This window comes from Penicillium riverlandense, assembly GCF_028828495.1.
Source record: "Penicillium riverlandense strain IBT 135883 chromosome Unknown utg000003l_segment0_segment0, whole genome shotgun sequence".
In the NCBI taxonomy this organism is placed as follows: Eukaryota; Fungi; Ascomycota; class Eurotiomycetes; order Eurotiales; family Aspergillaceae; genus Penicillium; species Penicillium riverlandense.
This window is the reverse complement of record NW_026643196.1, coordinates 1,377,737-1,404,177: the sequence shown is the minus strand read 5'-3', so window position 1 is coordinate 1,404,177 and position 26,441 is coordinate 1,377,737. Positions and strand designations below refer to the sequence as shown.

The following is a 26,441-nucleotide window of genomic DNA, read 5'->3' as shown; positions in this document are numbered from 1 at the left end:
TGTATATGTCGACCGATGTACTACACAGTACGAGTCTACAGGCAGACTGGACCCCGCCAAGTGCTATGTACGAACATCTACTCGGGTAAAGACAGTATGAACAATTAACAAGCGACTTTGTACTGCTAGACCAACACCTGCGCCGAAATAGACCAGTACCCGTGAAATGCCCCGAACATGCGAGCAGCAGATAGCACACCAGATAGATGGGCAGACAAAAAACAAACAGAAAATTTGATATCATACAACGAAATCCCAAGCCCATAGAGTTTTTTTTTGGTTGGTGGTGGCAGCAAGCTTTACTCGCCCTTGCTCTTCTTCTTCTTTTTCTTCTCATCCTCCCCGTCATCACTGCGCTTGCGTTTCTTGCCGTCTTCCTTGTTGGCCTTCTTCGCATCCTTCTTGGCCTTCTTCAGGTCCTTCTTGCTGATCGCAGACGGGTTTCCGGCCGCATCGAAGGTAATCTCGCCGCGCTCGAGCTTCCGCTTGTACCGCTTGACACTGAGGCCGGCCTTCTCGGCCAGCTCCTCCAGTTCGGAGTCTTTGCTCTTGCTCTTCTTGGACTTCTTGGGCGCATCGCTCTCGTCAGATGACGAGTCTGCTGCACCGTTCACCTGCGGCTCCTCCTCGTCCGAAGAGACATCGGCCATCTCCTCGTCCTCAACCTCCTGCACCAGCTTCTTCTTCTTCTCCTTCTTGGACTTCTTGGCGGAGGAGGGCTCCTCGCTTGCCAGCGCATCGGCGTCGGGGTTGTACTTCCGGGCCTCCTTCAGATCGAACTTCTGGGCTGCGGGAGTAGCACCGTCGGGTGCGATGTTCACGCCGCGTGGCTTCATCGGCTTGCCTTCCATGCCGGCAAGCTTGCGCTCGAGGTTGAAGCGCGCTTCAGTGCCCAGGGCAGCCTTCTCCTCTTCCGTGGTGCCCTCCTCCCACTCAGCCAGGGCGTCAACGCGGAGACCCAGCGAGGCCTTGGCGGCAAGGATACGCGCCATCTTGCCCTTGTTGCGGCCCGTTGCCTGACCGATCAGGGAGGCGTGGTAGATCAGACCATACTTGGGAGTGTCGTGCTTGGTCTTCAAAGCACGGAAGAGAGCCTTCTCGGCACCCAGAATCTGAATGGTACTGGCAGGGCTCTTGGACAGATTGGTCAGGCTGCCGGCGTGGGCGATGAGGCGCGCACCAACAAGGTCTCCAACGAGGGCCGTGAGGTTCGGCGCAATGGCGTTCATTCGTGCGGTCAGGTAACCGGCCAGTTGCTGGCGGTATTCGGCGAAGCCAACAACCTGCTCGGCCAGAGCCTGGATGTTGTCCAGATCCTCCTCGCTGATCTCAGTACCCATCGACCGGTCCGCAGCGGCCTTGACGGCGCCCTCGATTTCCTCAGGCAGAATCTCGGCGAGGTCGGCGGTCTCCCAATTGGTCCGCATGCCCATCTTCAGGACAAGTTTGGCGTAGGCGATGTTGTCGTTGAGGATCTTAGCCAGCTCGGGGAAGTGCCAGCCGTACCATTCCTTCACACGCATAGCGTAGGTGTTCAGCTCCTTGTCGAGATCATCCAAAAGACCGATAGCCTGGACGATCATGGTATCGATCTTGTCGGGCGAGAACTTGAGCTTGTGACGGGCGAGCGAGTGCGATAGACCCAGCGACATGGTGGACATGTCGGTAGGCATCAGGCCGGGGATCAGGGAGGTCAGGTGCTCGCGGATGGCACGATAGACGTCGGCGGTCGACGAGTCGGCGACCAATTGAACGGAGAGGCCGGGCAGCTTGCCAATGGCGGTTCCTATTGTCATTCAATTAGAAGATACCCTTAAAATTGGAGAAACGTAACGTACCAAGCTTGGGGTCTGCAACGGCCAGCGAGACCTTCTTCTCCTCCTTGATGTCGTCGAGAAGCGAAGCCAGGCGAGGAGTGACCTTGCCCTCCATGACCGATGCGGCCTCCTCCAGAGCTGTTGCGGCGCTGTCGAACTTCTGGAAACTCTTCAATTTCAACCTAAGATGCTGGTCAGTTATCGTTGACCCTGGAAACAAAATTTTTGCGCCCGTCGGCTACGCTGCAGAGACTCCAAAAAAAGAAAAAAGCGTGGATGAGATTGCACATACAGATTCGAGATACCCTCCGCAGTAGCAGCCTCCGTGGCGAGGTCATCGCGCTTGAGGAGCTTTTTGTCCTTAGCCTTGAGCAGGGCATAGCCCGCGCTGGTCTCTGTGAGAATGAAGAGGGTCATGGTGAGCGACCACGGCGTTCAGGCTGGGTAAAAAAAATTCGTTTGGGAAAGATAACGGCCAGCCAGACCCGGGGGAGTGAAGAGGAAAAAGAAAGACCGAAAAATCAGGGACCGAAGTGCGGGCGATCACAAGAGTCGGAGAAGGGAAATTTTGCAGCAGAAAAAAAGTGTACCACACCAAGCCACAGTTGGTGTGCCACACACGCTGGACTTGTGGCGCGTGGCTTACATAACACCTCGTGAGTGTACACCTTCGATAGGACCGAGCATTGGCAGAACAGCTCCCCGTCTCATCTCGCCTCCCCCGTTCCACCATGGAGGGCCTGTTCTTCAATGTTAATGGCGGGTAAGTCTCTGGTTTCTGCACTCCAACATACAAGCCCTGCTGACCGGGCTAGCTACGTCGAGGGCATTGTTCGAGGCTACCGCAACAGCCTGCTCAGCGGCCAGAACTACTCCAACTTGACCCAATGCGAGACCATCGACGGTATGTCTCCAGACACGGTGGTTAAAACCATGGCTGATCTTATCCGGTAGATGTCAAGCTCCAGCTGGCCCCCGCATACGGCGACTTCCTCGCCTCTCTTCCCCCGAACCCCTCCACCTCCGCCCTCGCAGGCCGGATGACTGACAAGCTGGTCTCTGAGTTTCGGTACCTGATTGCCCAGGCGACTGGCTCAACCGCCAAGTTCCTCGAGTACCTGACTTATGGGTACATGATCGACAACATCGCGCTCCTGATCACCGGCACGCTGCATGAGCGGGACACCCGAGAACTGCTGGAGCGGTGCCACCCGCTCGGCTGGTTCGAGACGCTGCCCGTGCTGTGCGTCGCGACCAACATCGAGGAGCTGTACAACTCGGTGCTGATCGAGACCCCGCTGGCCCCCTACTTCAAGGGCAGTCTCAGCCACCAGGACCTCGACGAGCTGAACATCGAGATTGTCCGCAACACGCTCTACAAGAACTACCTGGAGGATTTCTATAAATTTGTCACCACCCACTCAGACTTCGCCGGCACCCCCACCCAAGAAGTCATGACCGAGATCCTGCAGTTCGAGGCAGATCGCCGCGCCATCAACATCACCCTCAACTCCTTCGGTACCGAGCTCTCCAAGCTCGAGCGGAGAAAGCTCTACCCGGAATTCGGGAAGCTTTATCCCGAAGGTAGCCTGATGCTCTCCCGGGCGGAGGATGTGGAGGGCGTGGCTCTGGCTGTTAGTGCCGTGGGCGATTACAAGGCGTTCTTTGATGCCGTGGGCCTGAGCCAGGGAGGCGGCGGCCTCGGTGGAATGGGCGGTGGCCCTGCGGACGGCAAGAGTCTGGAAGATCTGTTCTATCAGAAGGAGATGGAGATGTCAAAGTTGGTCTTCACGCGGCAATTCACCCCGGCGGTGGTGTATGCGTGGATGAAGCTGAAAGAACAGGTGAGAACCCCTCTTCTATATTCGCACGGAATTATCTTTCTGATTCTTGACAGGAAATCCGAAACGTGACTTGGATCTCGGAATGCATTGCCCAGAACCAAAAGGAGAGAATTGGAAACTTCATCTCCGTGTTCTGATTTCCTCATTGGACCGCAATTCCTGTATTTACTTAACCTCTGGCTTTTGGGTCTGTCCGATTTTCTTTTTTTCCCTTTAGCTGTCGAGTACCCAGTTCGTTCTGTGTTTCTTTTCGGTGTCGATGTGAGTGAGCATGCGCCAAATGCCCGTCGCTGGTATCGGCTGATTGTGGGTTTGTGGTCTTGCTTTCGTATAAGGCGTTTGGCTCCCTGATTCTTATCCTTGTGATATAGAAGAAAATACTTGGAACAGATGAATATCCATTATTGTATGGAATGTAAGGCATCTAAGATCCCATCTCTATGAAGCAATATAATCCAATATAACCCTGGATTCGACGAACAGAGCCAACAATTATTTTCAATAGAACAATTTACAATCCCTTTAGGAGTGGCAAATACATGCTTCTTATATGCAGGCCCAACGGAAAATGTCCCAGCATGAATTCAGTGCTCAATTGTGTATGTGCAGGTGGCAGAGAGCGTAGATCAAATAGAACACGAGATCGAAGGAAAAAAGACGAAATCCAGAGATACCAGCCGTCAGGTCAAGCTACCTGGATTGGGAAAAGGGCTCTATATTCGGGTGGAAGTGAGGACGGGTTTGATGCGCAGTGAGTTCGCATTAGGTGGATTTCAAAGAGATTCATCGACATCATCGGACAAAAAGCAACGTGTTTTTTTGGTGACTCCTCAGTCATATTGAAATAGGACGCTGATACTCTCGCCGTGGTGGACGCGACGAATAGCCTGGTTTAAGGGGTTAGAACTTTCCCCCCAAAAGGTATGAGCTTTTTCTTTCAGACTATGAAACTCACCTCAGCAAAGACATGGCCCACTTCCAGGACCTCCAACTTCGGACACCGGCGAAGATGATCGACCTGGTCCACACTGTTGGTGACGACCACCTTGTCGAGGGCACTAGCGTTGATGCGCTCAATGGCATCGCCGCTCAAGATGCCGTGGGTGACCAGGGCGTAGACCTGGGAGGCGCCCTCCTTCTTCAACAATTTGGCGGCGCGAGTGATGGTATTGGAAGTGTCCGCGAGATCGTCGATCAGGATTGCTGTCCGATCCTTAACGTCACCGACCAACATCATGGTGGCATTCTGACGGTCTGTGATCTTCGTGGGGCGGCGTTCCTTCAAAAATTAGTCAGATATGAGGAAGACAAGCGAGGTTATGTGACGGACCTTGTGAATGAGGGCAAACTCGATGCCCATTGAGTCTGCAATGGCTGTCGCACGCTTGGCGCCACCGGCGTCGGGGCTGACAATGACGGACTGCCGGTAATTGGGGATATTGCGCTGGATGTAACTCTTGAGAAGTGGCCGGCCGTAGAGGTTGTCCACGGGGATATCAAAATATCCCTGATATTGCGGGTCGTGCAGATCCATCGTGATGATGTGATCTGCGCCGGCGCAAGTGAGCAGATCGGCCACCAGGGTGCCAGCCTGCGCAACCCACTGCTTGTAGCCAGGACGTGGCTGAAAGCCGTTGATTTTCGTGGACGTTGAAGTTGACGCGGTGCTCGCGGTGTCATCATTGGTGCCGTTCACAGACTTTAGCGACTCCAGTGTGTCACTGCGCGGCAGTCCATTGGCCGGGCGCCGCTTTACGGGGCTGCCACTGCCGACGTCTTCGAGTTGGGCCTTTGCAAGGCTCCTCTGGAGGTTGTCGATGCCATTCACGCCCAGACCCACCCCGTCAGACTTGTTCGGGTTGGGCGTGGGAGGAGTGCTCTCGAAGGTGTAGCCGTTATTGGGCCGGCTCATCACGGATGACTTGACGAGCGGAGCGCCGGTTTTGTTGTATGGAATATCGCTCTGTCGCGAGTAGGGGAAGAGCGGCAGGACAACGGTGACTCGCCGGGCCGAAGCAGTCTTACAGGCAGAAATAGTGATGAGCAGTTCGACCAGGTGGTCGTTGACTTTCCCACCACCGGACTGGATAATATAGACGTCCTTTCCACGGACCGACTCTTTGATTTCGACTCTGGTCTCGCCAACGGCAAATTTGGAGAGCAGGACATCGGCTGGTGGAATGCCGAGCACGTTGCAAATGGTTTGCGTCAGCTGCGGGTGGGATGTACCCCCGATGACGACGAGGTTGCGGACCATCATGAAGGGATTAATATGTATGAAGGACAGCCTGGAGATGGGCTAGGACTGATGGGAGAGAAAATCAGGTCGAATCAGGTGTGAGCGATATAGGATCTGGAGGGACGGTAAACCCGGCGGCCGTCGATGATTTGGTGAGGGACGGGGGAAAAAAAAGAGAAAAAAGGCGATGAAGGGAGTTGGAAAGTAGGGCGACTACCTCATGGCGGAGGCTGGAGAGCGGAAAGACGGTGGGAGGCCAAAGGCATGGCAGGAAGAGAAGAAGAAAAGAATTGTAGCTCGTGTGAGTCCCGCAATGGAGAAAAAAAGCCTCTCCGACGATCGGGTTGGCTGCGGGCAATGAGTGCCTGAGGCATCAAGTGCCAAGCCGCATTCGGAAAAGCGGCATGTTGTGCGCGAGTCAGGTGATCTGTGCTTTACAACAACTGGAATATCCATATTCGCCGGTACATACAACGTGGAAAAACGACTCCGGTATGAAATATGAAAATAAAAACACAGTGGATATGTTCATCCCTATCCATGAAAAGTAATGGAACCCAGAACGCTTTAGTCGCCGGTCCCAACTTCCCTATACCAGTAGTTAGCGTCATTTCTTGGAGTGTGCCAGGGAAATGGGGCAGTGTTGTAGCTCACAGGTCAAGCTGGACTCCGTTGCTCACTCCGTAATCCTCCAACGTGAGCTGGTCCTTGAACGGGCGCTCACCCTGGCGCTTCAGCAGAATCTCGTGGGGCTCGCGGCCAATGCGGGCTGCCACTTGGGCTTTGAAGAGTTCTGGAGAGAACACAGGTCAGTATACACGGCTGGGCCAGCAGGAACAAGAACTGGGACGAACTGATAGGATCCGAGGCAAGACAAGGAATCGCGGCTTTGGTGCCCAGACGATCGTTGACATGCACCACAATCATCGGTTCAGAGGACTGATGGATGATGGGCTTCTTTTCCTTCTTCTTCTCTTTCTTCTTTTCTTCCTTCTTCACCTCTCCCTCTTCGCGGGGCTCATCACGCTCTTCGCGCCGTCTCCGATCCCGATCGCGCTCACGCTCGCTTTCCCTATGTCGGTCTCTGTCTCCGTACCTGTCGGCATCGCGGTCTCGTCGTGGTGATCGTGGCCGGTCTCCTCGGTCTCGATAGCCCCGGTCGAGCCGGCGCTCATCCCCGGCGCGGGAATCGTCGTCGCGCCTCTTTTCCTTCCATCGAAACCCTCCAGTCTTCCGTGGCCGCTCGCGGTCACGGTTGTCTCTCTGACCTGGAGATCTGCTCCGAGAGCGGTCGCCCATGGTGCGAATGAAAGGGAGAAACGGAGGAGAGATGCAGTTGTATTAGTGTTTGGTGCCCGACAAGCAGAGCAATCGGTAGGTGCAGCAGCACGTGATGTCAGAGCTGCTCGGGTGGTGGGCTAACCCAAAGTAGGCTAGCGTGTGTTTGGCAGCTTGTCGCTGCTTCTCCAGTCAATTCCAATTCCATTCCTAACTCGCGCTCACTGGTGGACTACGTTGACAATGCCTGGTCGCCTCAGAGTCCGGAGGCCCTCTCCAACCACCGTATCCTTCACCGTCTCCGATGCGCCCAGCCGCTCCAATTCCTCTGCCAAAATCCTCTTCGCTCTCCAGATCCTGCTCCGCGGCTTGGTATTCTGCTGCGCCATCTTCGCGGCCATCGCACGGTTCCGACACTCCCATTTCACTGGGAATGACTCCATTATCCACTGGGAGGATGTGTGGTCAAGCCCGCTGGGCGTGAAGATGTGTCGCTGGGTGGACCCCTACAACCCGTGGGCGGTTGCTGCGACCAGCGCCTTGGCGATCTACGGGATGTTCAGGAAGGGCTATACAGGTGCGTCTCTAGGCGATTGGATTGTCGTGCAATTGCTGAGTTTTGGCTACAGAGGAATCCCTCCTGGTCATCCGTGGCTTTGGGATTCAAACTTCTACCTCGTCCTCCACGTATCTGTCAGGCGCGGCGACGAGGTTCATCCCAACCACCCAGATTCAAGATATTGTGATCCATGAAGCCTTCAGAGGGTTTGAAGTGCGGTTTTACTTGGCTGTGGTTGTGGAGGGCGAGCCGGAGGTCGTGGTGGTCTTCCCGGTAAGCTCACTGGGTCTTTTGTTACCGGGTCATGCGCTGGACTAATCTTTGCTTAGACGCTGCTACCCAGGCGAAAGATACTCGAGGAAGTGTGGAGAGGTTCTCGTCATTGTCTGTACGATGCAAAGTCATGAACCATCAAGGTAACAGTCAACGTGCCCAGGGAGGCGAACATCTTCATCCTTCGGGGTTACCTTCCTCGGTCACGCCGATTGACACCTATGAGGCTTCTGGAACCACGGGCCGACATGGTGAAGCTGTGGAGTGACTGTACTGCAGCCGTGAAGCTTTGCTATGTTCTATGAGTAAGTATCATACACTTTATGATTCATTCAGGCTCCTCGCCGCCAGCTGGGTCTTTCAGGCCCTTGGCACTCTTGCGCTCCTTTGCTGCCCGCCACTTGGCATTCTGAACTTCCACAGCCTCCGTCGTTGCCTTTTGCATGACGGGAATATATTTACCCCCAACACGGGCATGTTCCGCTCCGTACCAGACCTTTGCTCCCCTGGTCTTTTTCTTCGAACCACCTTGGTTCAAGGTCATGTTGTGCACAATGTCCTGATCTCCTTGACTGACGGATAGATCCAGCAGAGCACCGGCCAGGATCTCGTCGATTTTGCGTTGTCTCCAGACAGACCACAGCCCCTCCACGACGCCATTCATTCCGAATTTGCCGCCGCTCTTAGCACTCTGGGCCTTATTGAGCCGTGGGTCACCGGCATAGATCCACTCCAGAGCGTCTGCGCGGCTACCGGTGCTTTCGTCGGGGAAGATGCAGTCCCATAGGACTAGAGGCGCGTCCGAGGCCATCTCATACGTCGGCTTTCTCGGGTTTTTGGTCACATCCAGCAATTCAGACACAAGGGACGGGGGCTCGAATCCTTGTCCGATCAGGAACAGGATGGCGACCATGTGCCGGACTTGGTGCCACAGGAACGCGGAACCATGCAGGGTAAAGGTGTAAACCTGTGGAGTGGGCGGGGATGGCATCTCTGAGGACTCCATGCTCACCTCGGGGACGAGGTCTTCCAACGCTCGAAACCCAGGTCGGCCGACGTAACCGAGCGGGTTGGTCTTAGGATCGACGTGTTCAATGTCGGATTTGAAGATGATGCGTTCAAAGTTCTGAATCTGTTTGCTGGTATCCAGCTTGCAGAAATTCCGGAAGTCGTGAGTTCCCTCGAACGCCTTGGCGGCCTCACGCATGGCCTCGATATCCAGCCACCCCTCGCGCCGCTGCGCACGAGGCCCTGAAGGGTTCCCTGCGCGGTTGGCGAATCCAATCGGGCCAGGCGTGGGAGAAAACGCGGGCTGGGTGAAGAAGTATCGGTATCTGCGCTCCCGGCACGAGAAGCGGGCGTCAAAGCCCTCAGGAGGATGGGGACACCAAGCCAGGACGCGGATATCCTCCGGCAGCACTCTGTTCAATACCTGTATATAGGAAATTTCATCCCTGATATCATCCCACTCCGCGTCCTCAACCAGCTCCATCGCATCCCCGTCTTCCTGTTTTTCAGGATTGGCCTTGGGTTTGGGCCGAGCACTGCGAACTCGAACCCCAACAACCTGCCCAAAAGCACTCACGCCTCGATCCGTCCGCCCAGCCTTGGAGTAATCGCATCCATCCCACGTAATCGAGTACGGCCGCAGCGCTCTCGGCTCGACATCATCTGGCTCGTCCCCCGTCACCGTCGTCGGAAGAATGAGTCGAGTCCGCCGCAAAGCTTTCCACAGCACCTCCTCGATCGTCGGCAGGGGCGTGACATTCCCATTGGTGTGCTCGAGTCCGTTGTATCGTTGTCCGAGGTAGGCGAATTTGAGCGCTATGAACCGAGTGTTGTACTTGGACGGATCGATCTCCCGGTTTTGCTCCTTGAAGGCTCGCGATGGCGCTGGGTCGTGTGTGATGTCCGTGCCTGGCGAAAGTGCCCGCTTCTTTGCTGCCTTCGTCGCGGTAATTGTCGCTGCAGCTCCAGATGTGGCCATTGCAGCAGCTGTGGCTTCGCTAACTCCAACAGCCGCAGCCGCAGGCGGGCGGGGTGCTGGCGCTTGTTCCTCTTGCTGCGTTGGAGCCGTGTACTGCGTGTTCTGGGAGTGTAGCTGGCGCTCGAGCTCGGAGATCCGCGCAATGAGACTGGCGTTATTCCAGGTCGTGTAGTCTGGGCACGCGGTGGAGGCGGCGGCGTCGCCAGAGTCCGCCATGGTTTGCGGCGTGGAGGTGTGCTGCTGGCGTAGGAACCGCGTGTACTTGGGGAGGGTCTGGGTTGGGAAATGGGTCAATGGCAAGAGCCTTGCTGACGGCCTCCACATGCCACACCAGGCGACTGAAGACAGGTCCGGGTTAAGATGTCCGGTTGGTTTGACGGTGAAAATTAAAGGCAGGCGGGTAATGTATTTTATTCTTGGGCGTATGGTATTGTCATTTGTCTTGCTGGAGAGATGCAAGTCAGGTGAATTGAACGTATTGGCAGTGAAAATGATCGATAAGTGAATCTAAGGTTGAATTGCATGCTGTAGGGTATAATTATCGAATTGGATCTAGAATGTGGAGTGGTGTTGGTAGTGTCGAGCTCGACCTGATACATCCCCGATGTCGCAACCTGCGCGCTTCAACTCCCACACACCACACGCCCAGGCATTCTAGGAACCCTGCCCTTTCGATGAATATTATAAGGCATGACATGATCAGTTGGAACACGACTTGACTGAACTGCGGTCGAAGTGAATATGAGAACCAGCCCTTGAGAGCAATACAGTTGCCACACCGCCAGCACTGAGAATGGCTGAATCAGATAGCCCTCCGGAGAGTGAGACAATCGTCACTCTCCTGCTACTGGGCGACGCAGGGTGCGGCAAGACGACATTTTTATCGTAGGTTGACATTCCGTATTCGATTTCTCTATTTGCGCCCAATGTTGATATCGCATGCAGCCGCCTTAAGCACGGAAGGAGAGCACCACCAGCTCGCGCCGGCCCCACGGGAGACAGCAACGATGAGACCCTCCGTGACACTGACCAGCCCTTCATATATGACATCCGGTTCTCGAAGAAGAAGTTCACGCTAGAGATGTACGACACGTCCAATCCAAACCAGCATTGGACGACTCTGCGGCCTGATGTGGTAGTCCTGGCGTTTGATATCTCGAATCGAGAGACGCTGGCAGGTCTAAAAGCGGTACTTTTTATTCCCTTCCTTCTCTCCCATTTGGCTGCACTGCTGGAGACTAACTCAATGGATTAGTGGAGACACGATGTCATCCGGTACTTCCAGCACGGTCATGGCGAGCGTCTACCTGTCATGATGCTGGGTCTGAAGAGAGACTTAAGGAAAGAGGGCGAGGGGGTGATTTATCCTCAAGAGGTATCCATTCCCCTTACTGGTATCCTGAGCGGTTGACCTGATCCATGTACAGACCTATCGCATTGCCCAGGAACTCCGTTGTGATCGGTACGCGGAGTGTTCGGCCCTGACGGGTGAGCTGTTACCGGAGACGTTTGAGGATCTGGCGAGACTGGCGGGGATGACGACGACGGAGAAAGGCGGCCAGTCTGAGGGCGGATGTATCATTTTGTAGATATCCTTGCTTTGGACTGTTCAGCCTGGATGCAACTACGGCGAGGAAGCGCCAATGGGAGGACTTTCGTTTACTACAAAAAATGACTTACGATGTGCACCATCGAATACCGAGCAGGAGCTTTTCGATTACAGCTAGCATGTATACACAGGGAGAAACCAAGGTAACGGTTAAGTCCACCTCGTAGATTGACAGCACAGGGCTTTCCCCCAGATGTCTGCAATAGACAACTGGATATCTTTCCCTCATCAAGCGCCAGTCAAGAATTGTCATCGCCATTCCTCCCCGATGCAGCAAAACAAGGAAATCAAAAAAAGGGTTGGTAAAAAAAATGAAAATGCAGAAAGATTGAGGTTTCCCGGTGAATGCTCGTTTTCTTTTGCTGTGTTGTTTCTTTTTCTTTTGGGTGCTTCCAGAACAGAGACTAGGATAGACATGTCAAGGGATATTGCGGGAGATGGTGGGTCGATAAAAAGAGCAATCCTCCGTCAAGGTGCCTGCCCACATCCATCCCGGATCGCCATGGCTTTCGGTGAGATCATATCTTTCCCCCTTGTCACCGGCTATCCTGATCACCGTGTAGAAGTGATTTACCACTTCTGGCCCTCAGCGCCGGTCTGGGCCTCAGCCCACTCACCAGTCTGAGCAGCGGAGCTGGCAGCCCAGTCGGCACCATCGGCCTCCCAGCTGGTGGCACCAGTGGCGGCGGCAGCGCTGGCGGCAGCGAAGGCAGTACCGGGGTTACCGGCGCCGGGGGCGCTGACATCCCAGTTGTCACCGGCGAAGCCAGAGGCGACGGCACCGGCACCGATCTCTTCAGCACCGGGAGCCTTGGCCTCCTCGGTGACCTCCTTGTTCTCCTCGGCCTCAGGGTCGCGGTAGAAGTACAGGTCAACGACAGAGTCCCACTCGGTCTCGCGGGTGGCCAGGGTGCCGCGCAGGCGCAGGACCTCACGGGCGAGCATCCACCAGACCAGACCGATGGAGTGGCGGCCCTTGTTGTTGGTGGGGATGGCAACATCGACGAAGTCGGTGGGCGAATCGGTATCGCACAGAGCAATGACAGGGATGTTGACGTAGCTGGCCTCCTTGATGGCCTGGGCGTCGGTGCGAGGGTCGGTCACGATGATGAGGCGAGGCTCCTTGAACGAGCGGGTGATGTAGTTGGTGAAGTTACCGGGGGTGAAGCGACCGGCAATGGCGGTGGCACCGGTGTGCGCGGCGAACTTCAGGACAGCACGCTGGCCGTAGGGACGAGCGGAAACCACACAGACATCGGCGGGGTTGTCGACGGCAGCGATAATACGGGCAGCCAGGACAATCTTCTCCCTGTTTCCACCGCACGGTTAGAGTCTATCCCCAGACAGCAATTGGGACAATCCAACATACCAGGTCTTGCCAATGTTGATCACGTTGACACCGTCGGGGCGAGTCTTCCAGAGGTAAGGCTCCATGTGAACCTGCAGGTTCTTGGAGCCCAGGTGAGCCTGAGCCGCCAGGAGCATCTCAATGTCCTGGGAGGTAGGGTTGAAGACCGGGGGAGCTGAGAAGGGGCCATGATGGGCGATTGATGGGATTGACGAGGTGGTGGGATCAATCGTTGTCGGGATGGAGGAGGAAATAGAAGGCGGGCAGTCGCGAAATGTTTCCTGCGATCCGCCAGCGATAATTTTCGCTTGCTGTTGTGAGTTAGGGCTTAGGGCTAAACTTATGTAATCGTAATCCTTCGTTGCCTCAGGCATGACTGTCCGTCTCTTCGGCCCGGCAGATTTCCCGGCAGGAAGAAGAAGTTGTGCTTTTGATCGCGGTCGGCGCAGCGTGTCTGGTCTGTCAGTCCAAGATGCCTCCGCGAATTCCCCTTCAGCCTTCGCTCAAGGCGCTGTCAGGTATAGACTGATTCCCATGTCAATTGCTCAACACAGGCTAACCGCGACCTCCAATTCAGGTTCATTTTATGGTCACCACTCGTTGGCCGCATCCTCCCCGGCCCAGACCTTCATCAGAGCCAAGTCCACGAAACCTCAATCGCGCAAAAGAGTTGAGCCCTTTCTGCTCGCCCGTGTTCGCCAACGCAAGGCAGCCAACATTTCCCGGCAAAAGGTCCTTAAGGAGGAGCGAGAAGGATCGATAGGAGATCCCGTTGCCAGCACCCCGACACCCTTCATCGAAGAGATCCAAGGGAGACGGATTGAATCACAACCGTCGTCAGCAGCACCAAGGTCTCTCAACTATGCTGTCGACTCTAACGAGCTCGAGAGGGCTCTGCAGTTCTCAAAGGACCTGGCTGAGCCTCTGGAGAACCCGAACCGCGACACGGCCGATCCCCAGCATGAGAAGGAGGCCTTGGAGTTGCATGAGCAGGAGCATCTGAATGCTCAAGCGGCCATTGACCGGATCGTGAACCTCAACAACGCCAACTCGAAAGACCACGTGCGACTGAACATACAAAAATGCATCGAACAATTCGGACGACACAACACCGACTCTACCCTGCCGCCAAAGCCATCCGCGGTGCTACCGGACGGTGCTACTGTCCATTCGGAGAAGGTGCCGCGCGTTGGCCGCGACACGGGGTCGGCAGAAGTGCAGGCTGCCATCCTCACGGTGAAGATCCTGAATCTCTCTCGGCACCTCGAAACGTCCAACAAGGATAAACACAATAAGCGCAATCTTCAGATCCTTGTTCACAAGCGACAGAAGTTGTTGCGGTACGTCCGCCAGAAGGAACGTGGTGGACCTCGGTGGCAGCATTTGATTGAAACTTTGGGACTGTCGGATGCTACGTGGAAAGGCGAGGTTGCTCTATAATGAGAGCGCCCTTATCTGAGTATCTCCGGAGCGGTCGTGGTATCTTCGTCTTTCTTTCTCTTTCTTTCTGATATACAATGTCTCAAACGTGAGACGGGGATCATCATCTGTACAAATAGCACTTTTCCTTCTGTCCGCTTGATAGCGAATTGGACCCGCATGTTCTTTTCTTTGTTAGAATACTGGACTCAAGGTGGTCGCGTAGTGTAGATAAAATCACACCAATTTCCTGAACCGGAGAGTTAACCACATCAAAGCAGCTCAGAGGTCCAGTGGTCTCGTGCTTGAAAGGGTAAATGCTTATTGATGCCTCAGGCGTCAAAATAATACCAAAGCGGTCAGAGAGCTCGCCGGCAATTTTTCTGAGCGAGGCAGGCGCAACTCATGAGGAAGGTGCGACTGGTTTGTTTGACACAGAGGCAACGACAACATCATCGTTCCTTCCCTGTCGCGCATGATTGTTTTCTTTACCTTTTCTTCCCCTTCCTATTCTGTTTAGTTTTCCTTCCTCTTCCCATGTTCTTCGTTCCGCTCCCGCCCTCCCCATCTCTTGTTACCAGCGCATAGCATCAGCCTCACCTACCTCTCCAACCATTCTCCCTCCCTTTCTCACTCCCATCCTCACCTCCAGCCTCGCTTTCGTCCCGTCAACGCATCTTGGGCCCTCCACACCCAAGATGCGTACCCGATCTCAACCACTCTCCCCGAACGGGTTGGTGTCACTTGACTCCAACCCTCAGCCGCGTCGCCGCCGCACGACACGTGCAACATCCTCTCAGCCGCCCGAGCCCGAGGGCGCGCAATCTACTGAAGACACGCAGCCGACTGACGCTTCGAAGCCGGCACCGGCGGCGAAGGCCGCCCGGAAGCCGCGTGCCAAGAAAAGCAACCGCGGAGGAAAGGTAAGGAGGCGCGGCAGTGATGAAGAATGTCCACAGCTGAATGTGAACTTCAGAGAACCAACACCCGCACTGCCCGGACTGAGAGCCCCGAAGAGGCCCCCGAGCAGCCCCGCGAGGAACCTGCCGAACACAACCCCCAAGATTGGGTAATGATGGCAGACACCCGCCCTACTGCAGTCATGCACAGCGTCGAGATCCAACACGTTGATCAGAATGTCGACGAGGCTGGTCGTGCTGGTGCTGAAGACGAGCAGCATCATGTCATGGAAAGCCAACGCGATGATCCCATCCAGAGCGTCGAACTCCCTATCCCAACCACCTCCCCCGTCGAGAAGTCCGTCCACGTCGAGAAACCCGTCCATGTTGAGAACATCGCCCCTCTCAAGACCAAAATGCCCGTGAAGCGTTCGAAGGACCTACTTTCACCCGGTGGATCCCTACCCAAGAGCCCCGGAAAGCTACGTAAGTACCGCACCCTGTTCCGACGTGAGCATCCTCCTCGCGTCCACCCACGGTCCACGGCCTTTCGGTTTGGAAGGATCAGTGATGTTCTTGTCGACCTTCACCGAACCCGTACCCCGGAGGAAATCGCCTACTACGAAGCCCGGAGACAAGAACAAAACTCCTGGACCGAAATGGCTGCCCGTGATGATGTTCTCGCTGCTTTTGAAGCAGCTCATCAAGCAGAAAAAGAGGAATACATCAAGGGCATCCAGAACTCCTTGAAAGAAATCAAGGAAGATCTTGACAACCTCGAAGAACTTACCCTGCTGACACACCCGGATTACGTATCAGACAATAAACGGCGCCGTCGAGACTCCTCCCCCCGCCGAGTGTTTACCATACGGCCCTGCAGACCCCCATCCGCTCTGCGAAGCGCCCGCGAGCATCGCGTACCGCCTACGCTGACATTGCTCAACGACGCCGTGTTGAGGCCACTGGCCGTATTGACCGAACTGTGTACCGTCTTCCCGAGTTCTTGGAGCAGAATGATGAAACGGACGCGTCCGTTGAGTCCTCTAACCAAATGGCTGTTGATGCCGGTCAAAAGGCTACTACTCCTCCAGGCAACATTCAGCCAAACGGTCCAGCAGCCCCTGCAACAGAACCTGCAGGCGGGCACTGGTGGGCCAATGTTTCTCCCCGTTGGGTTTTCAACGAGTTTTCTCGGAGGTGGACAGGTATTCGTCAGCGCCTTACTACCCGCCCGAATCAAAATGCAGGATCGGCCCCGACTGAAGGTAAGTATCATGTTGCTCAATCTTTCAAGCTTGCCGCTAACTTTGGTGAACCTCAGCTCTGCATGAGCCCGTGTCTCCATCTCGTGTTGACAATGACACGCCTCCATCACCTGAGACACCTTCTCGTGTTGAGAATGACATGCCTTTTGTGACGCCCGTGGAAACGCCTGCATTCAAACACGCACGCCCATTCATGACTACTGCTCCTCGCTCTTCCCGACGGGCCGTCCTTTCTTCACGTGCAGGTGATCGCAAGCGCTCTTACTCTCTCTATCCATCTGGGTACAGTAAGGAGCAACTTGACCACTGGTATGGTAGGGACAAGAAGCCAGTCGAAGAGCCGGTTGAGGAACCGGTGGAGAACCGTCCTTCTGCCACAGCTGTTTCTCCCGAAATCTCCGCTCCAGCCACAGCCACGGCTGTTGGAACATCGACATCTGTCGAGTCCCAGTCGAAGAAGCGCAAGCGTCGACTTTCGCCTGATCAGATCCCTAACCCCGCGGGATGCAGCTATGGCATGGACATGGATTACTTTACCTTTGACTCTGATGACGAGAAGTGGGCCGAAGAGGAGATGGAACGACGAGCGGCCATGTCCCGAGAGACTGCACCTCCGGCCGCGGAACCCGCGCCGACTATCCAAGAGCTAGCGCGCCCTGCCTCGAAGAAGGTTCGAATTGAAGAACCGAAGAAGACGCCTCGCCGCCGAGATACCTCGCGTCGGACCGCCCCCTCTCGCCGTACCGCGCGTGCTACGCAGGCCACGAACATTACGCAGGCCGCGAACACCACGCAGGCCGCGAACACCACACAGGCCGCGGACACCACGCAGGCCGCGAACACCACGCAGGCCGCGAACACCACGCAGGCCGCGGACACCACGCAGGCGACGAGCTCCCCCTTTCAACATGGAGTATCGGGCCCTTCGCGCACTTTTCAAACCCCGTATTCGTCTTCCGCGGCAGATGACGCGAGTGAACTACAGGTATCGTCAAGCCCCCCTTTCAGGTTGGAGTATCGGGCCCCTCCCGCACTTCCCAAACCCCATACTCGTCTTCCACTGGAGATGAAGCGAGTGAACCACGAAGTCCCGGTTTTATCCCAAACCCTCATGGAACCTTTTGCACCCCGTACTCTTTTGACTCCGACGTATCTGACTCCGACGTGACCGAAATTCAGGATTCTTCCACCCCCGGGTTTCGGCTTCCTCCCAGCACATTGACAAACTGGTGCAGTCCCCCAACACCTCGTTTGACGTTGACAAGAGCTTGCTGCCAACCGTGAACGGCGAGCCGACTGCTATGGCACCCCCCTCTCAAGTTACCGCCGCTCCGTCCCGACTCGCTGCCTCGTATGATCGCAGCATTGACGCGCGATCTCGAATCATTACCGCACCGCCTGGCGTTACTGGCCCTTTTGTTCGGTCCCAGCCCCTTGAGGAGACTCAGCAAGAAACTGGTCCCAGTAAAGATCCCTCTCCGCTGACCCGAGTCCGCACCGCGGCCACCAAATTCAACCCCAAGACGCCTAGCCGTCTTCGTGCAGCTCACCGGTTCTCCAGCAGCACTTGCACCACTCCCAGCTTCTTCACGGACCCCATGTCGATTTGCCAAGAGACCCCGTCCGAACGTCAGGACCGCAAGACTCGCCTGCGCCACTGGTTCAAGGAGGTTTGCCCCACTGGAGATCTCAGCCAGATTCAGTGGCCTGAGCCTCGTCCCATGTACCAAGCACTGGGCTTCAGCCGTGAAGTCAATGATATCGTCGACCGGATGTGGGAAGAACGCAAGGATGAAGTTCAGCGCCAGATTCAGGCTTTCAATGATGGCTTCGAACGCTTCCAACGCACTGGACAACTGTAAAGAATCATGATCAGTTCTCAATCACTACCATTCTCGACGACCATTTTCAATTCTCGACACATTATTCTCCAATTTCGAAACGTTATCTCTTCTCGACATCTTCATTCTTCTCTCGACTACAATTTTTGACAAATCATTTTCATGTTTGGCCATTCTCATTTTTGGCTGTGCTGCATAAAAGCCTACGGAGTTGCTTGTTTCCATGTATGGGTCAGATTTCTGACATGTATTGATTGATTGACTGGTTTCCTATTCTTTTCTTGTTCTCGGGCCCTCCGGTCGACCCTCCTGCTGGGTCGCTGGATGGGCCCGAGGTTCAATTGTTGTTGTTTTGGCATCCACGAGCCCCGACAGCTACCACCCTCGGAGTGGTTCGTGGATAGTCTCTTTTTCCTATTGTTTTTTTTTTTTTTTCCTAGGACTCGTTCCAATCCACAATGTTTGCCTAGAATTCTCGCCATCCCTACTTTCTCGTAGTCTTCCCATTGTCTGCGTTGAATCGTCGATAGTAACGTGCATGAAAAAGCTCAAGGGAATTGAATCGTGGATAGAATGAAATCGATTTCATCCGCAATCCCACGATGCCCCCGTCCCATTTGACCCCCATCTCCCGTATAGGTATATAGGTAATGGCCTCATTATAAATGCACCCTCTACATTTAGGGCTCTTAGAGTAGTAGAACTACTAATTGCCGGTAGCATAGTTAGAGTAGTCAACGAGCTTTAGACATTTGCAGTTGCTACGGGTATATGTCACTCTATAGGCCTTCGCATATACAGTCCGAAAGCGCGGGTCATGACTTGCCTATGCAGAAGTATACAGAAGGAGGATATCTAATCAAACCCCTGGAACTCGTCTTCCCCGTCCCCACAGCCATCATTCGCAGCGCCTGTCTTCGTCGCGCGATTGAGCAATCGTTGCTGCTCATTCTTTGCGCGAATATCCTCAACCATGCGCTCCGTCTCCCGAACCTTCTGCTTCTCATCCTCCGGCAACTGCTCCCACCTCTCCTTCTCCTTCTGCGCCTTCTTGAACTCCTTCCGCTTGAGCTTCTTCTCCCGCGACTCCTGGTTATGGCTCCACGCCACGCTCTCATTGGCACGCCGCTTCCGAGACGCGTGCTGCTGCGCCGCATCTCTGTTCGAATTCTCCTCCATCACCTCCTTTCGACGCTGCTCTCGCTGCTTATCCTTGTATGCATAGTTATCCCAGTCCACATCGACGCCCAACTTCTTGTCTCCGGTGAACTCGCGCAGTTCAGGCATTTTTGGTAGCCTGAGTAGGCCCCATGCCTTGCCGAGGGCTTCCCAATCTAGATCTTCTACGCGGAAGATGCTGCTAGCCTGATGCTTGCTGTAGCTGCGTAGCCAGCTGACGAAGGCCTTCTGGCCCTTGTCGTAGAGTGCACGGTCCCGTAGCACGGCCTCACGAACGGTGTCCGTGGCCTCCTTGGCTGCTTCGGCTTCGGAGACTGTGCTTGGGAGAATGAAGGGTGCCACGGGGGTTTTACGCACTTCCAAAAATGACACGTAATCTTCTTCGCGCCCTGGATGTAGGAGGACAATGCTGAGGCCTCTGCGGCCGGCACGGCCGGCGCGGCCGCAACGGTGGATGAAGGTTTTTGGGTCGGAGGGCGGGTCGATCTGCACGACTAGATCGACAGACGGGATATCCAGTCCGCGGGAGGCGACATCGGTGGTTAGGAGGATGGCGGGAGTGGTGGATGTGGTGAAGCGGGTGAAGTTCTTTTGGCGGACGTTTGCTGGGTGTTTCCCATGAAGTGGCACCAAGTGGAAGTCGTCGCCTAGTATCAAGGGCAGAATGATAGATAGGTAGTCGACACTGGAACAAGTCGACACAAAGAAAATGGTCTTTTGAGGTTTGAGTGGGACAGATGAGAGGACTTGCTTTAGGATGGCGAATTTGAGGGCTGGCGGTGTGGTCAGGTAGGTCATTTGCAGACTAAATTAGAAGTCAGTGGTGAAAGCCTTGGTTTTAGATGTGACCAAATACCTTGCGGGGGTTCGCTTGTCCACGGCTCCGGTCGTCCCTTTCACTTTGACAGCAACCTTGACGGGGTTCCGCAGGCCAACCCGCACAATCTGATCAACAGCTTCGCTGATACTGGCACTGAACAGTCCCGTTCGCCTTTGCTTGGGCAGCCGACGCAGAATATTTTGCAAGTCCTCCTTGAACCCAAGATCCAACAATCTATCTGCCTCGTCCAGGACGAGCATCTCGAAGGACGACTGGGGGCAGTGCACGTGCGGAGACGAAAGAAGCTCGAGCAGTCTTCCCGGTGTCGACACCAGTACATTTGGTGACCGCTTGAGAAAAGTACTCAAGTCCTCCGCGGGAGTTGTTGAACCGCCCAAAAGAAGTTGTGGGACGACTTTCAAGGTCGAGGAAGATAATTTCGGACGAGGCGCATCGTCCTCTTGCGGCTTTATGGCAGCGGCGGAAGGAGGATGGAATTCCAATAGTGACACAAGAACCTGGTATATCTGCGATGCCAATTCTCTGGTTCACTGGTCAGCAATCTATGCCAAAACCCCACCACGACCTGGTACTCACCGTGTCGGAGAGATGATGATGGCTCCAACGTGATGCTTCTTGAGCGGGTCTTCGAGTCGGAGAAGCTTCTCCACCACTGGAATCAAAAAGGACAGTGTCTTGCCACTTCCGGTGACTGCTTCCACCACAACATCTTTATGCGCCATAAAAAGAGGGATGGCGGAGGCCTGAACGGGGGTCATGCGCGTGAAGCCCATGGAGGCCACAGCATCTAGAGTCCATTCGGACAGGGAGGGTGTGAGACCATCCCACGCCCTTGTGGATGAAGAGGGCTTGGGAGCCATTGGTATAGGTCTAGTCCCTGTTCAAGTGAAATGAGTGAGTCGGCAACTGGAGCGAAGCAGAAAGAAAAAAAGATAAAAAGAACGAGGCTTATCGATTAGATAGAGTCACGTGCCTCACGGCTTCAGGCGGAAATGCAACACACGAGTTGCGCCTCTCTTTTGTTCGCACCTTTCATCAGACACACCGACTATTTCCCGCAGTTATATTGGTGCTTGAAACGAAGCACATCATGCGCTGGGCATCTAACCTGCTCTATCATCTCCTTTCCCGCATATAACACACATAATTAGCTGTTGGGTCTACACCGCACCCAGCGTGCCCAAAAGAATCGCCCACCATTGCGTCGCCACAGGTTTTCCCATATTCTGGCATTTTTGCCTGTCACAGCACTGTTGCCTGTGCTCGGCCTCTGGTCGGCCATCTTTGGGCCCCTGCGCTACCACCTTTCGCCGTGAGAGCGGCTGACATGCCCTCTTCGCCCAATGTGGTCCCGGGGACTCCCCGAGTGATCTCTCCGTCGCCCTCAGCTTCAGATCCTTCAGAGACACGAGATGAATACCTAGCGCCTCAGACACGGTCATCTGCACGCCGGCAACGTCTTTCGGGAGTCGTGGAGGGATCCGAGTCGACGGGATCTCGCAGCACGCGAGCAGCTGCAACACCCACAGCCTCATCGCGGAAGCGTCGGTCGAATCCCAAAATCCCTGCCTCACCACCACGGAGTAACGGCAGTACTTCCAATGGCTATCTGTCACCAAATTCAAGACTTCCGAAGGGTGCACGCGACCTTTCGCGGTCCCCATCGCCGCTCGGTCTCATTCCTCTCCACACGCGCTACCGCTCCTTTATCCACCGCCATGAAATCCCGCGCAAGCTTCTACATGTGTCGATCGGATTCCTTACTCTCAGTTTGTACACTCGAGGTGTTCAGACGCTGCAGATCACGCCGGTGCTCTTCACAGCACTGGTGCCTATCGCCGTCACAGACTTCGTGCGCCACCGCTCCGAGAAGGTGAACAAGTTCTATGTCCGCTCGCTGGGTGCGCTTATGCGCGAAACCGAGGTGTCAGGCTACAACGGTGTGATCTGGTACCTCCTGGGTGCGTACGCCGTGCTGCGCTTCTTCCCCAAGGATGTCGGCGTCATGGGTGTTCTCCTACTCAGCTGGTGCGACACTGCCGCGTCGACGTTCGGCCGTCTCTGGGGCCGCTACACCCGTAATCTTCGTCCCGGAAAGAGCTTAGCTGGGACCGCGGCCGCCTGGTTTGTTGGCGTCGTCACCGCCGCCACCTTCTGGGGTTGGTTCGTGCCCTACATCGGCACGTTCCCCAACGACCCGGAGGGCGCTTTCATGTTTACTGGTCGTTTGAACCTCCTTCCGGATTGTATTCGCGGCCTTCTGCCTTGGACAACCGACAGCACATCTGGTGTCATCACTGGCCCCCTAGCTCTCGGCGTCATGAGCGTCGTCTCCGGCTTTGTCGCTGCCGGAAGCGAGTTTATCGACCTGTGGAGCTGGGACGATAACCTGACCATCCCTGTCCTGAGTGGACTGGGCCTTTGGGGCTTCCTGAAGGTTTTTGGATAGTCACATCACGCTTCCGCCTCGCGAAACGTCACCCGCTTCTCTTTTCTTCTGGTTGGACGTTATCAATTTCGGGCATCGCATTTGCATCAGATTTGGGCTTTATTTCCTTTTTTTTTTTTTTTTTTTTTTTTTTTTTTTTTTTTGGTTTAGACGAGGGGGAGTCCGGATATCATCTCCCATCTTCATTTCTCTTGTTATTTTTGCTGTGACTAACCTTGTACACTCGTTTGTTACGCTGGGTGTCTCTGATGTCGTCGATATACTCCATTTGCATGAGAGTTTATACGAGAATATATGTTTCTGTGGGAAAACATTTCCTATATATACCACTGCAAGACTACTTTTACTAAATATATCATTAGAACCCGGTTCTACAGTGGAGTGACCTACCATGTAACCGCCCTATTGGGAACTAGACTTGCTCCTCTACCTCTGGACGGCTGGTATCTTTTTGCATACCAGGAGTTCAACTCTGGCTGTTGACATTCTCTTTTTTAATTTATTGTTTCTAACCCCGCTCTCCCTTCCCTCTCAATGTATAAGGATTTCGAGTTTCGAGCTCCCTGCTTTCTGATATCCATCACCCTTGTCCTGGTCTACTGTGTCTCTACTTACAAAGTTCATCGCAAGTGCTGCTTATTACGCCCCCTTGGATGGACTTTAGAGGAAGAATCTCGGGATTAAGAAAATTTGAATGAACTGGCTACAACTGTATTCGAGATGGGAAAGATCAAACATATTGGTACTTAATTATGACCGTAGTCTATATTAGGTCAAGAATGCTAACTCGTGGGATGCGTTTCTTGCCCTCTTTGCCATTCTTACTCTGGATAGCTTGATCGCCGCCTGAACTGCACTCAGCAGCCACCTCAGAGCCCGCAGCTTCCACCGTCCAAAAGCCATCCTGTGTCGTGATATTTTCAACATGTCCTATGGTCTGCAGCTCTGAGTGATCGTTTGCCCGTTTGGATGTTGTTTTGGGTTTCGGTGTTGATGCCTTTTTTCTGTTTGTTTTGCATGACTTATTACTCGATGGCGTGATATGTTCACAAGGTAGCTGCCGTTGGGCCGTAGTCACCAGAGTCCTTGCACCTGACGCACAAGACTGATCGGCCAAACGTGTTGGCCGCTCAGGTGGCAGAAAGTCCGCGGTCTGGTTTCTTGGAGAAGGAACAAGAATATCGGGGGTCCGAACTTTCTTTGGCGAACTTCGCCGGACCGGGCTTTTGTGACGAATATGTTGTTTGCTCGGAGACAAATATAATGAGTCGACAGCCTCTTGTGATTCTTCGACCTGGACGCTTTCCTCTCGATCAGGGCAGCCCTGCTTCTTCTCTCGAGGACGATGCCCGGTCAGGGTAGAACGAACAGGCGTTTTTAGAATGGCTTTCCCTGTCTCCTGGGGCTGAGAGACAGAGTAGCTCATTTTGATCCACTGGGGAAGAGCAGTTTGTGATGGGCAGACATCGCTTCCAGTAATAGGCGTATCCAACTCTTCAAGATCAACTCCGCCACCACCTAGGATCCCACGACGAGTTCTGACCCGACTCTGATTCGTCATAGGATGGCGTTTGACACCCGGAGTTGGTGACATGATAGGTAAACCTGAAAATGTGCTCAAGACCTCATTAACCTCTCGCGAAGAGTAGCACACTTCACTTGTAGGTTCCTGGAAGGAATACATGGTGGGTGCAAAAGTATCTTCATCCCCAAACTCTGGGGGCGAGTATGGGCGTTGGGGTCTGGATAGATTGTGCTTAGTTGACGATGTCGAAGCGGCAGCGTCTGGCAAATGTGCCTGTTTCGAAGTCGATAATTCTGACTTCTCCTTGGTGAGAATGCCATATTTCAAAATACTTCCTCGCTGCATTCCCGGATCGATGGGTCCCTTCTTCCTGGGCCCTGTACGTCGACTGGTCGCCTTCTTTTTGGAGAAGCAGCCTTTTGAGCCTTCTCGGCCTCTTCTTTCTCCCACTTCTTCACAACTTCGGGAAGACCCAGTCGAGCCACCGTGTCAAAGACCCAGACTTTTTCGGAGGCACAGGGGTCAAATCGCTTTGTCACGCGAGATTTTGTGGGCGTTTGAGGAGGAGGCATCTCTACGTCTTCTTCCTCGTCTCCTGAGTGAACTGTGCTTTGCGAAGGGAGCGTTTCCTGGGATTGAAGAGGAGGATTCGGCTCTTCGGCAAACAGGTCCAAGCCGACAACATCGATGGGGAGCATATCCAGCTGAAGCTCTGTCATACCATCCGTACCGAAACTGACCCGACTTTTATAGACTTTCTGTAGCATGGGTATGTCGCAGTCGGGGGCCAGTGACTGGCCCGGCGCCAACGTCGACACAGGTCTCTGAAGACGGAGTCTGTAGGAAACGAGAGGCTCGGCCAGAAGCTTGATAATTTTCCTTGCACCCGAACGGTAGTTCCACTCAAAATTGTCGGCGGCGAATACTCTGATATCCCAAGGATTGATTTCTCGATCCCACGCATGCCGCAGCTTGCGCTTCAAGGAAGCCATTTCTTCCTCACCGGACACCTTCGGCTCGGCATAAAATTCGAGTATCGTCTGATCAGGAAATGTCTCTGGAATCCGGACAGCTTTGTGTTTGGTCGCGAAGTAGCCACTCTCGTTTTCCTCCAGCTCGTACTGCAGCCGTTCTCTCCACTCGTTCAATCTCAAACTTAAATCTGCACCATGCGAAGTGATCTCTTGTAAAAGATCTTCACCAAAGCCGGCCTTGGCAATCTCTGCCGCCAATTTGCTCCCGCACTTGGGCACCCCAGATGGTAGGTAATCGCCTCCGCTGAGCATAGCGAACAGGATCATGCCCGCTCGGTCTAGGGGCACATTTGAGGGATATCCCTCTTTCCCCATGCCATAGCAGGTGACATGGGTGGAGGCAGAAGTCCCGCTGCCGCTCTCCTTGGAGAAATTCATAATCGTCAAAGAAGACCCAAACATCAAGGTGTCGACATCATTGCTCATCACCGCATCCACGATGCCAGCGCGTTGCAAGCGCGCACATTCAGCCTCCGCCTCGCCGGGAGCATCATGCCAAGGAAATTTGAACCGCTCGATCAGGTCCTTGGACCGCCTAATGATGGGCGCATTGCCGTAGCTGCGTGCGGAGACCGCCTTGCCTCTCTTGAAAGGGGGCTTGTGAGGCCCGTCGTACACGAAAAGAGGGTGAATAGGCAAAGACAGGAACTTTAATAGTCGGTAGAATAGTGTGCGCAGCTCGGGGTTCTTGCCCCCGCGCCCTGCTTGGACTTGGAACAGCCAGATGGAAATATCGACTGCGACACGGATGGGCCTTGCGGTGCGCTCCAAATGTGTGATGGCTAATTTGGACAGAGAAATGCGCTCCCCCGAGCCAATAGCGTTGATGAGACTGCCAGTACGGTTAGATTCGTCGTTGTTTTTGTTGCCCTTGGCGATGATGATAACAACGCGCAAAAATATATATTTTCAACGCAGGATCAGGGACCTCGTAGGGATGTCACTCACCCTGGGATACCCATGCCAGCGAACTCCAGAACCCAAATCAGCCCAAGCGGAAACCACCCAAGGCAGCGAGAGGTCAAGACAAAGGAA

General features: G+C 54.5%; 13 protein-coding genes across 13 annotated transcripts; 6 read left to right on the top strand and 7 right to left on the bottom strand.

Moving 5' to 3' along the window:
• Positions 1 to 299: 299 nt before the first annotated feature.
• On the bottom strand, positions 300 to 2,234 carry nop58 (RNA-processing protein NOP58; the record flags this gene model as incomplete). The annotated part of the gene is made up of 3 exons (XM_057195621.1): positions 300 to 1,786; positions 1,839 to 1,999; positions 2,110 to 2,234. The coding sequence occupies 3 exons, from the start codon at positions 2,232 to 2,234 to the stop codon at positions 300 to 302; spliced, it is 1,773 nt and encodes a 590-aa protein (XP_057053017.1).
• Positions 2,235 to 2,548: 314 nt separating this feature from the next.
• On the top strand, positions 2,549 to 3,798 carry N7474_004205 (H(+)-transporting V0 sector ATPase subunit d; the record flags this gene model as incomplete). Its single annotated transcript, XM_057195620.1, has 4 exons — positions 2,549 to 2,580; positions 2,633 to 2,721; positions 2,772 to 3,661; positions 3,715 to 3,798. 4 exons carry the CDS (start codon positions 2,549 to 2,551, stop codon positions 3,796 to 3,798), a joined length of 1,095 nt encoding a protein of 364 aa, XP_057053016.1.
• Positions 3,799 to 4,491: 693 nt separating this feature from the next.
• On the bottom strand, positions 4,492 to 5,921 carry N7474_004204 (ribose phosphate diphosphokinase subunit PRS5; the record flags this gene model as incomplete). Its single annotated transcript, XM_057195619.1, has 3 exons — positions 4,492 to 4,548; positions 4,617 to 4,940; positions 4,992 to 5,921. The coding sequence occupies 3 exons, from the start codon at positions 5,919 to 5,921 to the stop codon at positions 4,492 to 4,494; spliced, it is 1,311 nt and encodes a 436-aa protein (XP_057053015.1).
• Positions 5,922 to 6,467: 546 nt separating this feature from the next.
• On the bottom strand, positions 6,468 to 7,199 carry N7474_004203 (ubiquitin-like protein HUB1; the record flags this gene model as incomplete). The annotated part of the gene is made up of 3 exons (XM_057195618.1): positions 6,468 to 6,489; positions 6,555 to 6,693; positions 6,755 to 7,199. 3 exons carry the CDS (start codon positions 7,197 to 7,199, stop codon positions 6,468 to 6,470), a joined length of 606 nt encoding a protein of 201 aa, XP_057053014.1.
• A 222-nt stretch (positions 7,200 to 7,421) lies between these two features.
• N7474_004202 (PIG-H family GPI synthesis protein) lies at positions 7,422 to 8,144 on the top strand (the record flags this gene model as incomplete). The annotated part of the gene is made up of 3 exons (XM_057195617.1): positions 7,422 to 7,755; positions 7,808 to 8,010; positions 8,067 to 8,144. The coding sequence occupies 3 exons, from the start codon at positions 7,422 to 7,424 to the stop codon at positions 8,142 to 8,144; spliced, it is 615 nt and encodes a 204-aa protein (XP_057053013.1).
• A 194-nt stretch (positions 8,145 to 8,338) lies between these two features.
• N7474_004201 (pseudouridine synthase DEG1) lies at positions 8,339 to 10,213 on the bottom strand (the record flags this gene model as incomplete). Its single annotated transcript, XM_057195616.1, has 1 exon — positions 8,339 to 10,213. The coding sequence occupies one exon, from the start codon at positions 10,211 to 10,213 to the stop codon at positions 8,339 to 8,341; it is 1,875 nt and encodes a 624-aa protein (XP_057053012.1).
• A 577-nt stretch (positions 10,214 to 10,790) lies between these two features.
• Positions 10,791 to 11,586, top strand: N7474_004200 (uncharacterized protein; the record flags this gene model as incomplete). Its single annotated transcript, XM_057195615.1, has 4 exons — positions 10,791 to 10,882; positions 10,943 to 11,186; positions 11,253 to 11,372; positions 11,425 to 11,586. 4 exons carry the CDS (start codon positions 10,791 to 10,793, stop codon positions 11,584 to 11,586), a joined length of 618 nt encoding a protein of 205 aa, XP_057053011.1.
• A 590-nt stretch (positions 11,587 to 12,176) lies between these two features.
• Positions 12,177 to 13,328, bottom strand: rps0 (40S ribosomal uS2 domain-containing protein; the record flags this gene model as incomplete). The annotated part of the gene is made up of 2 exons (XM_057195614.1): positions 12,177 to 12,915; positions 12,976 to 13,328. The coding sequence occupies 2 exons, from the start codon at positions 13,326 to 13,328 to the stop codon at positions 12,177 to 12,179; spliced, it is 1,092 nt and encodes a 363-aa protein (XP_057053010.1).
• Positions 13,329 to 13,426: 98 nt separating this feature from the next.
• On the top strand, positions 13,427 to 14,394 carry N7474_004198 (mitochondrial 37S ribosomal protein uS15m; the record flags this gene model as incomplete). Its single annotated transcript, XM_057195613.1, has 2 exons — positions 13,427 to 13,472; positions 13,532 to 14,394. The coding sequence occupies 2 exons, from the start codon at positions 13,427 to 13,429 to the stop codon at positions 14,392 to 14,394; spliced, it is 909 nt and encodes a 302-aa protein (XP_057053009.1).
• Positions 14,395 to 15,071: 677 nt separating this feature from the next.
• N7474_004197 (uncharacterized protein) lies at positions 15,072 to 18,399 on the top strand (the record flags this gene model as incomplete). Its single annotated transcript, XM_057195612.1, has 5 exons — positions 15,072 to 15,296; positions 15,350 to 16,084; positions 16,153 to 16,537; positions 16,594 to 17,667; positions 17,717 to 18,399. 5 exons carry the CDS (start codon positions 15,072 to 15,074, stop codon positions 18,397 to 18,399), a joined length of 3,102 nt encoding a protein of 1,033 aa, XP_057053008.1.
• An 834-nt stretch (positions 18,400 to 19,233) lies between these two features.
• Positions 19,234 to 21,258, bottom strand: spb4 (ATP-dependent RNA helicase SPB4; the record flags this gene model as incomplete). Its single annotated transcript, XM_057195611.1, has 3 exons — positions 19,234 to 20,362; positions 20,414 to 20,920; positions 20,975 to 21,258. The coding sequence occupies 3 exons, from the start codon at positions 21,256 to 21,258 to the stop codon at positions 19,234 to 19,236; spliced, it is 1,920 nt and encodes a 639-aa protein (XP_057053007.1).
• Positions 21,259 to 21,725: 467 nt separating this feature from the next.
• Positions 21,726 to 22,847, top strand: N7474_004195 (diacylglycerol/polyprenol kinase family protein; the record flags this gene model as incomplete). Its single annotated transcript, XM_057195610.1, has 1 exon — positions 21,726 to 22,847. One exon carries the CDS (start codon positions 21,726 to 21,728, stop codon positions 22,845 to 22,847), a length of 1,122 nt encoding a protein of 373 aa, XP_057053006.1.
• A 763-nt stretch (positions 22,848 to 23,610) lies between these two features.
• On the bottom strand, positions 23,611 to 26,368 carry N7474_004194 (crossover junction endodeoxyribonuclease; the record flags this gene model as incomplete). Its single annotated transcript, XM_057195609.1, has 3 exons — positions 23,611 to 24,645; positions 24,705 to 26,238; positions 26,355 to 26,368. The coding sequence occupies 3 exons, from the start codon at positions 26,366 to 26,368 to the stop codon at positions 23,611 to 23,613; spliced, it is 2,583 nt and encodes an 860-aa protein (XP_057053005.1).
• Between the last annotated feature and the right edge of the window lie 73 nt (positions 26,369 to 26,441).